This window comes from Nematolebias whitei, unplaced genomic scaffold (assembly GCF_014905685.2).
Source record: "Nematolebias whitei isolate Nwh7 unplaced genomic scaffold, NemWhi1 Nwh_scaf_160, whole genome shotgun sequence".
In the NCBI taxonomy this organism is placed as follows: domain Eukaryota; kingdom Metazoa; phylum Chordata; class Actinopteri; order Cyprinodontiformes; family Rivulidae; genus Nematolebias; species Nematolebias whitei.
Genome location: NW_023618705.1, coordinates 21,352 through 35,135, shown reverse-complemented (window position 1 = coordinate 35,135; position 13,784 = coordinate 21,352). Strand labels below are relative to the sequence as shown.

Here is a 13,784-nt window from a genome sequence, read left to right as displayed (position 1 = left end):
GGTTACAACACAGAACTGACTGACTGGTTACAACACAGAACTGACTGTAACTAACTGGTTGCAACACAGACAAACAGATTCGACAGTCAATACAAAAACTCAGTTAATTTTCATGTTTGTTCATGTAATAAAATGCATTAATTCAAAAATGTTGCACCCCACTGAAAACTACAATATAAAGTGTCTTTATCTGGAACAAGAAGTTTGAGAAAGTTATTTGAGAAACCCCAAAGAACATACTGCAGTGAGAAAGGCTGCACATTTAGTAATAAAAGTTTTATTAAAAGGAAAATATAATATCTTGTTAAGACCAAACCCCCTCCTCTCAAGGCCATTAGGGAGACTCTTGGCCATTAGGGAGACTCTTGGAATTGAGACTAGCAGGTCGTTTGTTCCAAAGTGGTCAAATTTTCTAAAAGTAGTTTGTATTTTTATTTTTTTATTGAAAGATTCCTTACACCGTATTTTCCGGCGTATAAGTCAGTATTTTGCATGTATTTGTCAGTCCTGTGTCTAGGGCTGAGTACCGAACCGAGGTTCTTTTATGGCACCGACCGAACTGCACCGGTCGGTGTATGGATTGAAACGTCACTCTTCTTTCGGTGTCAAGTTTCGGTATTGGCTGTAACGTGTCACGTGGTTTCAGCACGCAGGCAGGCAAAACACCAGACATATGACAAACAGACTACACCCAGATTACATCCAGAGCTGTATAGAGCTGCCGTACCTAATCTATGTATAATTATGTCTTTGGTGCTGGTGACGCCCACAGACGGGTTCACGTGTGCAGCGCGTGTTGTCGAACGGTTTCGACAACACGCGCTGCAGAAAGTTGCTCTGTGTTTTTCTGCGAGGAGAGAAGAGTTCATTAGCCTCCCTCCTCCTCCTCCTCTCAGCATTAAAGTCAGCCTGTGAGTAGAGCCTGAACGTCCTGATTCATTATCTCCACGACCGGACTCTTCATCAAAGAACTCTGAGGACGTCTCTGTGTGCTTCAGCTGGTGAGTTACGTTTGTTAACGTAACTGCAGCTTAACACGTACATCGCGGTGAAATAAACTATGATCCATGTAACGCTAACTTTAAGATATTAGTGTGTAAATTTATTTTATCTACGTAGCTAGCTAAACTCAGAAGCTAACTAAAGATTGACAGTAACAGATAAATCTTAGCTTGTAAAACTTCTCATCCATCCAGTCAGCTGCTTAAACAGTTCACTGTTTATGTTAATGCTCTCCGCACAGGAGGTTCTGACCCAGATGTGAGGACAGACAGAAAAGTGAGGTGGAGGCCACAGGACAATCAGACTTTGTTGTTAAAAGTTTGCTGCCTTTTTCTACAGTGGAGCTGCATGTTGGAGGTAAATTAAACTTTAAAGGATGTTGTTGACCAGTTAAACTTTTCTCTCTCAGCCTAGATAATGTTTTTTGATCAATAATAACACAACCATGTTATTGTTGATGTTTTGTTCTCATGTCAATTAGGGAGATGATCAGAGCCCTAAACCCCAGAGATCCACAGAGAAGATTCAGGCAGAGACACAGAGGTGCAGAAGTCTGCATCAACCCTAACCTCATTGAATCCAGTGACCTGCTGGTGGAATGTGAGGGACACTATGTCAAACTGACAACCAGGGATCTGTGTGTGCAACAATCATCATCTACAGCCTCAGAGTGAACATGTTCTGGAGACACCATCAGTCTGGAGCGGGCTTGTTTGTGTCCAGAGAAAACAGACATGTTGATGTTTCTGAAGAAAAACTGTTCAGTGAAAAGGTCCTCAGTGTGTAGCAGTGAACATTTGACACTGACGTGTCACTGGTTTGTAACTGGTCTTTTGACCTGGAAATTATTTGTTTGTTTTTATGTAAGAAAACTGCTTGGAATAGAAAAATACCAAAGTTAAAAAATAAAACTCACAATTTGTACTGTAATGTGTAACGTAATTTTATTCTTGTTAGAATTAATAGTAATTACAAAATTGGTACCGAAAAAAGAACCGTCCAGGAACCGACACCGGTACCGATACCGATTTTTTTAGAAAGGTACCCAGCCCTACCTGTGTCTTATATGCCAAAGTGACTTGTATAAATTTTTTCCATATTCATAACGCAGTTTTAGACTGATGCTTTAAATTTCGAAGAACTGCAACAGCAAGTCCTCCTGTGCGTGCTCGCTTCACTCAGCTGGTGCAGGTGGAGGAACGCTGGAGAGTTAGTGGCTCTGGCTGCGATGGATGGATGGATGGATGGATGGATGGATGATGCCGCCCAGGCAAAATGAAGCTGTTTTTACCATTAAATAAATGCATAATAAATGCCACGGGTCAGCGGTGACGCATAATAAACGCGACTTCTACGCCGGAAAATACAGTATTAAAATGCTGCTGACAGCAGTTCGTACCAGCAGCAGCTTCTCGGCAGTCCGGTTGTAGCTGCGCTCCCCAGGTGTTTTTGTGGGTTAAGTTTGTCTTTGAACTTTACTTCTTTTACCAAATGAACAAGTTGTATGTATCAACTACAGTGTTGATGCTTGAATGAACTCTACCACCACCTAAACATAACAGAAAACGTACAGGAGTCATTGTTTATCTGGATATCTTCTGAGTGAATTCAATTGGAAAACAACTTTGTTCTTGCAGGAAGAGGAGCCTGGTGGCCATCGGAACCCACGACCTGGACACCATCTCCGGGCCCTTCACGTACACGGCCAAACCTCCCGCAGACATCTGCTTCAAGCCGCTCAACCAGACCAGAGAATACACTGCAGCCCAGCTCATGAGCCTCTACAAGGTGAGCAGCTGACTTGGGGGATGTTGGTCCGCCGAGCTGCTTCTGCTGACCCACTGCTGTTGTTTCCACAGACAGACAGCCACTTGAGACATTACCTGCACATTATTGAAGACAAGCCTGTGTACCCCGTCATCTATGACAGTAACGGCGTCGTCCTGTCCATGCCTCCCATCATCAACGGTGAGTGTGCTCAGTGTTTGTGCTGTCTCCTTGCTTTCACACTTTCAGTATTTATTTATTGAACAAACTGTGTGGAGTCTTTTACAGAGAGTGTGCCAGAGTATTCAGTTTGAAATGTAAAAGCCAAAACGTCACCTCTCAATCAGTTAATGGTATTATCTGCATCTCTTCAGGGGATCATTCAAAAATCTCCTTAAAGACGAGGAACGTCTTTGTTGAGTGCACAGCCACCGACCTGACCAAGGTACGCCCCAGTCATAAAACGAAAACGTTGTCGTGAGACAGTGACTGAAACTTGACCGTTTCCTGCAGGCAAAGATCGTGCTGGACATGATGGTGACCATGTTCAGCGAGTACTGTGCCCAGCGTTTCACGTAAGTCCCAGTCAAACGACTCCTTCCTGAAGCCTGTAGATTTCGATTGGATGTTTTAAAAATGATTACCCAGGTTATAAAATACTGTGTTTTTAAAACTTTTATTTTATTGCATTGCTTTCAAGTTGTTTATTTGTCATATGCAAGATTAACACAAGGTTAACTCAAGGTTAACAGTACAATGAAATGCTCAGGATGAGAAGAACCAATTTGCCTTTTGTTAAATAGGACAGAAAAACATTTGACTTTCCGCCAAACTCTACAGTAAAACATAAAGCAGGTGTTCATCAGATGTTACATTGAATTGCTGCAAGTCCTCTAAAGACTTTAGCTACAAAGATTTGGTTTTTCCGTATGGTGTTGTCATGCTCCCGTTGAAGGCAGGACGTATTGTGGCATAGTCTCTGTCCGTCTGCAAACTTTCTCTTGTCCTGCAATAACTTCTGATCCGCTCAAGATAATTTAACAAAACTTCATACACGTATGCTGCCTTCTCTGTAACGGGCAGAGGATAAAGCGATTTTTGCCGCCTCCTCAAGTGTCTCGCGCTGCCTTCACTGACTGATGAAAACAGAAGAAAAATACTTCCTGCTTTGCTATCGCTGAATGTAGTGTACACCTCGTTTCATTGTCATACATGTCACATCTTACAGACTTTCTGTAATACATACAAATTTTTCATGACTATGAACGCACAGAGAACGTCTTGTGAAAACGCTGCACTCATTCTACTACATATACATATACTACACACATCATTAAGCTTTATGTAGTAACAAATCAGACTACCCTGAGAAATGTTGTCTTCATAAACCTCAGTAACCAGTGACTATTCTACATACTAAAGCAACTACACCAGATAAAATATTATAAAAGTACAATTTACTACCATGAAAAAACAAAGATGATTAAGAAACTAATGTCACTAAATCGCTAAATGAACTACAGCTACTTCCTAATATCAATGTTGTACAGTCCTCTTCATCCCACAGCGCACACGTGCACACACCCACAGCACAAAATATGGCAATAAGCAGCAACTTCTGCACATATTCAGTGTGACGTGATACGAATCATTCAGAGAGAGACCAGATTAATGAGATTAAGTACAATCCCTGAGAACTGATAACAAGATGTCCGCCTATATTATTTACAGACATTACATGATATTTACAGTTTAAAATACTCAAATCTCCACATCATAATTTTCACACATCAAGTACACACAGAAATGAAATAAAAATACTACGTAATCTTTAGACCCACTTTTACTGAGCTGAAGTTATTCTGTGAAATGTGGTTTGACGCAGCACCTTTCTATGAAGGAAACGTTTCTGGCAGAGTTAACTTTTCTTCTGTATTTGCAATGAAAAAGACGAGAGTCAAATAAAAACCATCAGGGATCATTTCAACAGATGTGATAACTAGATCTATGAGCTGCAGTTAAGATTTTAATTTAATCTCATTTTTATTCTAATCTAATCTGAGAAAATCAATATTTTTTTGTAGGGGGGAAACAAATGTTTACAGGGGCCAGATTTACCGTATTTTCTGAACTGTATGTCGCTCCGGAGAGTAGGTCGCATTTATTTAGATGTGTATTTCACAAAGTGCCAGAACAGAGATTTAATCTGAAATAATAACACATAGAACATACCTGGGATCTTGAACAGGATTAATTACAATTAATTAATACATTAATGAATACATTAATGAATACATTAATAATAATATTAATAATTAAAACATTCATTCTGAGATTTTGCTTTTGAAAACTTTAATTACAAATTTTTCTGGATGTAAATCACTTTTTTCAGATAATTATTTCCTCTGGTATCAGATGCTGTGCTGCTGGAAGGATTTTTACTGAAACCTTTTTCACATTTGGACATTTGTTATCATGCGTAACCATGACAACAAGGTGGTTTTCTACAACCGGGATTAACATCAGCTGATTAACATACAGCTGATTAACATCTCAAAAGCTCAAATAAGACCTCAACTACAGCCCATATTCCAAATGAGTTGAAAAGGAGGTGCCGTGGATGCATTACCATCTACCTGGAGGCTATGCTCGAGTGCCTGACTGCCGAGATCTTGGAGGTGGTGGGAAATATGGCTTGTGACAGCGGGAGGACTGAGATCGTCCTGTGGCACCTGCAGTTGAGTCTGCAGCGACGAGGGGCTCGGCAAGCTGCTGCAAGGCCATTACTCAAGGAGGAGTTCTGCCGGCATTCAGGCAGTCCTGCTGCCCAAGAAGACGAGAGGTCTGCTGGGTCTGGGTGGACGGATCGGCATCTGCAGCCAGTTCCTTCAAATCTGTTGTGGGACGGATTGCTGCAAGAAATCCTTCCTGCCCAAAGCCATCAGCATCTAGAACAACTCTAATGAAACCAGGATGATGAGCTACAACAACAATGTATTCCCCTTTGGGATTAATAAAGTATTTTTGAATTGAATTGAATTAACATAACAAACCAACGAGTCTAACAAGCAAGTTACTGGTAAATTCACCAATCACATTCCACATCACTTTCTTGTCAAGTTTTTCTCAGTTGTCTCTAAGTGAATGTTTTTTGGGGGGTGGGGGCAGGGTGTTCAGTGGTAGAGCAACAACATATAGTTGTCAAAAGCCTAGAGGGCCCCCTCGCGGCTGCAAATAGTAATGTTTACTCTGGTTCATGTCGGTATGAATGAACATTTAAGGCGTCAGTCAAAAATTGCATCAAGAATAGGGAGAAAAACATCTATAAGTCGCTTTGGACTGTACGTCACAGGACTGGCCGAACTATGAAAAAAAGTGACTTATAGTCCAGAAAATACGGTCTGCAGGCTTTGAGTTTGATATTTGTGCTTCAGACTATAGGAACTAATAACTGGGCTCACAGTTCTAAAATATAAAGACATGGAAGAGGAATAACATTTAGATTGAACTTTATGATTAAATGAACTTTATGTGATTGCGCCGCTCCTGGTGGCTGCATGTGTTACTTTCATTCTGAGATTTTGCTTTTGAAAACTTTAATTCCTCTTTTTCTGGATGTTAGTCACATTTTTTTGGATGATTGTTTCCTCTGGTATCAGATGCTGTGCAGCTGGAAGGATTTTTACTGAAACTTTTTTAGTTTTGGACATTTGTTATGATGCGTAAACATGGCAACAAGGCAGTTTTCTACAACCAACAGCAGCAGATCAACATCTCAAAAGCTCAAATAATATCTCAACTACAGCCCCAAATCTCAAATGAGTTGAAAGGATGTTCTGTGGATGCATTCTCATCTACCTGCCAGCTGTGCTTGAGTGCCTGACCACTGAGATCCTGGAACTAGCAGGAAACACGGCTCATGACAGCAGAAGGACAGGATCGTCCCTCAGCACCTACAGTTGGCTGTCCGCAGCGACGAGGAGCTCAGCAGACTGCTGGGAGGAGTGGCCATCGCTCTGGGAGGAGTTCTGCCCGGCATTTGGGCGGTCCTACAGCCCGGGGGAACTGAGAGGCCAGCCGAGTCTGGGTGGACGGATCAGACGGCATCTGCAGCCAGTTTCTTAGGATCCACTGTGGGATGGACCTTTACAAGAGATCCTTCCTGTCTACAGCATCAGCATCTATAACATCTCTTTATGAATTGAATTGAATAAACAAAGTAAGCATTAGCCAAGTAGAGAAAACAAAACTAATAAAAAGTAGACAAACATGAAACATGCAGAACAGTTCTCGTTCTCCCTCCTCTACACAACTGATTTAGTGTTTCCCCTAGTTAACTTGCCATGGCGGGGTGCTCATCTCATCCATTATTTTTGTTGATGGGGTGGGGGGGGACAGACACTTGTCTGAGCGCAGCTTGTACTAACAGTTTTTGAATGGGGGCAGGAGGCGTTTAGCATGAGGGAAGAGGCAACATGAGTGCTTCCTTTAGCTTTTTAGCTAGAGAACCTGTATTTCTCGCTGCTAGCTTAGTGCTATGTCAGTGCGGGGGGGGCGGGGGGGGGGGGGGCAAGTTTGGTTTGGTAGGCGGGGTGTTCAATTCGGTTGACGGGGTGGGGCACCCCACTTGTATAATGGTAGGGGAAACACTGTGATTGACAGCTGCCACATGACTTTATAACTCTCTTCATGCCTGTGATACAGGTAAGACGTTTTCATCAGTGATGAAACAGTCTGAGTTCACCAACAATTTCACCGTACGGAACATCTACTGTATGTACAATGTTTACATTTACTCCAGCCGCCTTCTCAAAAACTTATGGAGAAGGCTGCATATGCATCATTACTGGAAGGAGTGTTGTGCACTTCATCATCCCAGCATCAAGGTTAAAGTTTATTTGAGGTCTTTGCTTGTCTAGGCCATTGCTGTACATTTCTGTATTGTAGATTGTCTCTGGGCGTATAGTGTGCTGTACTCTTGTTAGATTTCTGTTTGTGTTGCTGAGCTGCTCTGACATCACTGTACGTTTGTTGAAGAGTTGCAGGGTCTGGATTGTAGAGTTTATGTGTTCAAGATGTTCAATGTTTTCTTAAACTTAAATAAAAAAAACTCTGTTTTTTGTAAAAGTTGTGTACATCTGTGCAGGGCAGAAAGTGAAGCTGATGTTTGCTTCTTCTCTTTGTTTTTCAGGGTTGAGGAGTGTGAGGTGGTGCACCCAGATGGCAAGACGTGCTTATACCCAGTACTGTCATCTTATACTTTCCTGTTCATCCAGCTGCATCTTTTTTTATAATTTTATCTGAATCTACTGTAAAGCTGCTTTGTTGTTTCCTGTGTTTTTCCTGCAGGAACTGTCTTACAGGAAGGAGAAGCTGTCTGCTGAGTTCATCAACAGAAAAGTTGGCATTAAGTGAGTGTTTGGATGTGCTCAGTGTTCACAGTTTCTGTCTGTACTGTTCATCTAATCTTATTCTGTAGGTCTGCTACTAATCATGCCTTTAGGATATTTTATTATTTATTTTGACCTCGGTAAATAAAGTCAAGTTTGGGCTACTTCTTTATTTGCCAATTGGAAGTTTTGTTAGGAGTCACCTGGTTCAGCTGCACACTGCTGTGTTGCTCAGAATCAGAATAAGCTTTATTATCATTGCACCGACATACAGTGAAATTATATTCCGTAGTCGTCCGAAAGATGGGTGGAGTGCACATCGCTGCAGCTCCTAGGAGCGCGGCGCCTTATTCTTTAGATAGGAAAGGAGAAAGACCATGAGGATAGTGGGTATTAAAAAAAAGATCTTTTCACACCTTGTCCTGGGCAGGACATGATTTAAGACATCAAAAAAACTCCACCAGCAAGCACATTTATAGACACATTTCATATGTATTTTACGACAAGACGGGGATTGTGGAGGATGATGGAGCCTTCCTAGTTTACACACATCCCCAGGAGAAATTTGATAAGTCAGCCTGCTTCAAGGCCGAACGGAAAAGTCGAATTCAGATAAGCCACAGTTGGTTTTTGTGCAGGCAGACCGTTATTTCTCGTCAGCCTTGGGTCCTGCTGGTACTTTCAATATCCAAAAAGGCCAGATTTGTGGGATTTCTGCTGGTCCGTGCTTATTAGCTTCCTCCAAAGTCGATCCCAACATGCTGGCGAGTTCCAAAGCCGCAAGTGGCCTACGATTCTTATAAATCACTTCCATCTTAAGGTTGAGCTCGTAAATCATCTGAGTCTGAGAGCTCGAAGCATGAACTGATCCTTCACATAAGCTCGGCATCTTTGTCTTGGCCGAAACCGCTACTGCCGTCTTCCTTAATAGCCGATAACACAGGTATCTGTTGGTGCCAAAAAGCAGAAACCCTGCTATCATGAATCCAATGATCTTCAGCATTCTCCCGAGACAACACAGAAAGGCACAACATACTCATGACGTATCCTGCCGCGTGCGTCTCAGTGGGGCATGAAGGTTCTCCAGAACCCTGTTGCTTTGTTGAAAAAAATGTTATCAGTTGTGTTGAAAGTCCAGCAGACCAGATCCATGACAGTAGTTTACCATTCAGAAGATGTGTAAGGACAATCTTGTTTTTATCAACCCCCCTTCATACTGGATGATGTTCTCGTTTCCCTCTCCTCCACCTACAGACCGACCAGGACCTGGCTGGATGTGCCAAATTTTGAAAATGTACTTCAGTATTAATTGTGATGCTGCTAGATTCTTAGTTTTCACCAAACAGGTTATTTTTGCTGTTTTCCACATTTGCCAGACGTTCTTCTGTGCTCTCATCAAGCTCCATGTGTCAGCAGCACTTTCCCAAAAACTATTCTACCTCTTACCTCCATTATGGCTACATGCCCCACTCTGACACAACTCTCCATCACGCCACGTTAGATTGTACCACCATGGGCATCATATCTGTGCTTTGTTGTTTCCATGTCTTCACATTTGTAGCTGAAGCATGAGGATAACGTGACCAGTCCTGCTTTAAATGTTCAGAGACCACAGTTGTCTTCACTGTGCTGCAGCCAGGACTCTTGATACTCGCTACATCTGTAATAAACCACTACAAAGTGTTGGCTATCAGGAATATTTCATGATGGAAGAAGTCCCAAACTCTGCATCCAGCTGAACAATTTTCAGTCAGGTCATCTGGACATTTTTTTTTTTTTTTTTTTGCTGAAACTGTTCACCTGACTGAAAATTGTTGGATTGTATATACCTGGATTATTGAGCATGGACGTTCTTTAGTTTTGAACCAGTTTGACATGACTGTCGACAAGGAAGAGGGCCGGCACAAGAGGAAGGGGTGTACCAAAGAAACCATCTTAGCACCAACATAACTGGTTTGTTCCACTTTGGAGTAAGCTGTTGAGGGAAGAATCAGTTTTGTGTTGTGTGTTTCCTTGACTGATGAAGCCTTCTGGATGGAAGGTGAAACTTTTCAGCACCAAAAAAAAAAGAAACTGTCCAGATGACCTTACTGAAAAATGTTGGATTGTATACCTGGATTATTGAGCATGCATCAGAATCCAGTTATTCTTCATCTTCTGCTGCTCATCTGTCGTCGAGTCATGGAGGCAACAGGTGCAGCAGTGAAACACTCATCCCTGTCCCAGTGACCTTTCCAGCTCCTCCTGTGGAACCCCAAGGCATTCCCAGATCAGAGAAGATACACAGTCCTTCCAGGGAGTTCCGGGTCTTCACTAGGGCCTCGGACCAGTGGAACGTGCCCAGAAAACCTCTAAAGGGAGGCATCCTAATCAGTTGCCTGAACCACCTCACCTGACTCATTTTGTCAGAGTCAGAGAGTCAGAGATTCTTTGTCATTCGCACCTCATGTGGTACATGTGGGGGAGCGAAATTATGTACACAGGGTCCCAGTTACATCCAACAATAAAATGTATAAGAAAACCAGTAATAACATCTAAGATATGAACTAAGAAAAACATCAACGAAATATACACTAAGCACTCATAACATAAAAACATTGAACATCAGCACAAACATGAACATGGGTCTGTGTGAGCGGATGTGCATGCATGAACACATCAACATTTAAACAGATCAGCAGCAACATGAAACAGATCAGCAGCAACATGATGTGGTTTTTCACAGTGATTATTCTAGTTCATTTTGATGTGAAGGAGTAGAAGCTCTACTCAAAGTGAATGAAGTTCTTTTGGCTGCTTGTATCCAGGATCTCATTCATGATCCAAACCTTCTGACCACAGGTGAGGGTTGGCTCATACACAGATGTGTAACTTGAGAGCTTTGCGTTTTGGCTCAACTCTTTCTTCACCACAACCAACCAAAGCAACACCCTCATAACTGAGGACAATTGTTCTGTTTTTTGTTCGCCTAAGCTGCTCAGTTTCAATGCAACAACAGCAAAGTTTAAATTCCCACGTTGTACTGAAGCCGAGTGTTTTTTGTTTTTCCTGGCAGTGAGTCGACTGAGAGGATAGCTCAGCTGCTGACCAGGATGTGCCTGTTCTCCCAAGCAACTGGCGTCGACGATGAGATCGAGGTTGAGATCCCACCGACCCGTTCAGACGTCATCCACTCTTGTGACATCATGGAGGATGCTGCCATCGCTTACGGTTTCAACAACATCACCCACACCCTGCCGCGCACGTACACTGTAGCTAACCAGGTGCGTTGATTTGCTTCCATATTAGTCTGAGCCAGAAAGTGTTGTGTTTCCACCGAGGTTTCATTTTCCACGTTTGATTTGCTTCCAGTTTCCTCTGAACAAACTGACAGAACTGTTGAGGCAAGACCTGGCAGCTGCTGGCTTTACAGAGGCTCTCAACTTTGCTCTGGTGAGAAAACCACAAATCACACATAAAGAACACTGTTTCTTTTTAAATGTCTTAGTACACGACAAACTTGTCCCTCCTCGCTCCCTGTAGTGTTCTCAAGAGGATATTGCTGACAAGCTTGGGAAAAAGATCTCCGAGACTAGAGCGGCTCATATTTCCAACCCCAAGACTGCAGAGTTTCAGGTGATGCATACTTTAGATTTTGCTGTATAAGTAACACATTTTTGCATAAATTAGCTTGCCTGTGACTTATACAGCGAAGCAACTTATTTATGTTTTTTCCCATATTTATAACCCAATTTTTGGCTGAGATCTGACAATTTCATTCATTCTGACATGGAAAATATTGAACACTACCATTTTCAGCCACTAGAGGGCCCTAAACTAATATAGCAAGCTAAGTGTCTCATTAATAGACACTTTTACCTATTAATGAGACACTTTGCTTGCCATACAACACCACCTTCTTCTCGTTCCAGAACTCCTGGAGCAAACGTCAAATCAGCTGCATTTCGTCGCGCTGCCCAGGCGAAATGCAGCTGATTTGACCATTAAAGTGCATTTATTCAGGAAAAGTTCAACTGAGACACACCTTTACTATAATGTTGAGCAAACAAATAATTGTTTTTAGGTGGATATCTTGTTAAATTTTGAAAAAATGCACAGCGAGTCATCCCTCTGCACGCTTCCACAAATCGGCTTATGAAATGCAGCTCATTTGACCGTTAAAGTGCATTTATTAAGGAAAAGTTAAACTGAGACACACATTTTCTACAATTTCGAGCAAACACATAATTGTTTTTAAATGCTAATGTTGTAAAATTCTTGTTAAAGTCCTCCCGTGCACTCTCCCGTGGCCGCCATTTGGCAGCCAATCAGTTTTTGGAACAGCACCGGCCCAGCAGTGACGCATAACGAACGCGACGTGTCAGCAGTGACGCATAATAGATATGACTTATACAGCGAAGCAACACATTTGTTTTTTTTTTTGTTTTTTTCACTTTATTAGACATATTTGGACTGATGCGACTTATACGGCGATGCATTGGGTACGGCGGAAAGTACGGTAATCAGGATTCAGTCTTTACTAGGGATGTACGATATGGCATAAAATTCATATCACGATATCTATTGTGATGGGTGGCGGTAACGATATATATCACAATACGTTTTTGGTATAAAACTTGCACTAGGAATGGAAAAAAAACCATAGGGTGTCCTTTTGCCATCATTTATTTTGAAAACTGCTATACCACAAAATAATCTCAATCAACAAAATTCCACTACTAAATAAAAAAACAAATCAAGTATTAGGCTTCTTTCTTGTAGTGCAAAACAGTGCAAAATATATCAAATGTAGTTTTAGCCATATGTTTTAAACAAAATAATATGTTGTTAACTCTTAACAGTTTCCAGTATTCTCACTGAAGAAATGAACAGCAACAGAGCAGCATTTTATACTGAAACACTTCACCCTCCAACCCTCTAGTGGGCGTTTCCTTCCACTTTGAGAGCTGACACAAAATGGTGACCAGTTTCCCCTGTGGCTTTGACCAGAGGGTCTCGCAGTAACATCACACAACACAGCGTTCTTTTCATAGATCAGAGAGCAGGTTTCTCTAAAGCTGACCAACACTTACTTTAACTTTCGACGGAACACAGCGTTTGGCGCATGCATCTGAATACAGTAACACTATGGCAAGCCGGTCGTAGTTAGCTTGTAGCTTCGCTACTTAGCTCTCGAAGAAAATACTTTAACACCACTTACGTACAGTTTTCAACTCAAAAAAGTAACTATTAAATCTAACAACTCTGATTTTATACTCTGATTTTACATCAGACACAGCAGTACTGCGGTTAGCCGATAGAATACAGATCTCTATAGTAGGCTAAATGTCATTGTTTCTACCGTGTACCGGGAAACATGTTTCCCTGAGCAATTCAGTTCTTACTTTGCTGTCCACAATGAGCAGAGCAAGTAAAATACTGAGAAGTGGGTGAAAACCAAAAGTCAATGTGTGTAAGGAAGTGATAGCAGCAAAGAAAGGAGCAGACTGGTTCAATCAAGTGATGAGATCAGTTTGTTGTTTAAGAGTCTGATGGAAATAAATTAAATAAATAAAATGAAGAGCCAATAAAGTACTCTGTTATTTCCTAATATCTAAATGACATCAAAACCTTTCAGCACACCTG

General features: G+C 41.7%; 1 protein-coding gene across 1 annotated transcript in view; it reads left to right on the top strand.

Moving 5' to 3' along the window:
• Positions 1-2,639: 2,639 nt before the first annotated feature.
• Positions 2,640-13,784, top strand: part of LOC119429237 (phenylalanine--tRNA ligase beta subunit) — a gene marked incomplete at its 5' end in the record, with an annotated part of 29,762 nt that continues 18,617 nt past the window's right edge. The window contains 9 exon segments of the mRNA XM_037696907.1: positions 2,640-2,790; positions 2,862-2,970; positions 3,144-3,214; positions 3,283-3,344; positions 7,961-8,012; positions 8,119-8,180; positions 11,215-11,422; positions 11,511-11,591; positions 11,682-11,774. Of these exon segments, the coding sequence (XP_037552835.1) occupies positions 2,640-2,790; positions 2,862-2,970; positions 3,144-3,214; positions 3,283-3,344; positions 7,961-8,012; positions 8,119-8,180; positions 11,215-11,422; positions 11,511-11,591; positions 11,682-11,774 (889 nt within the window).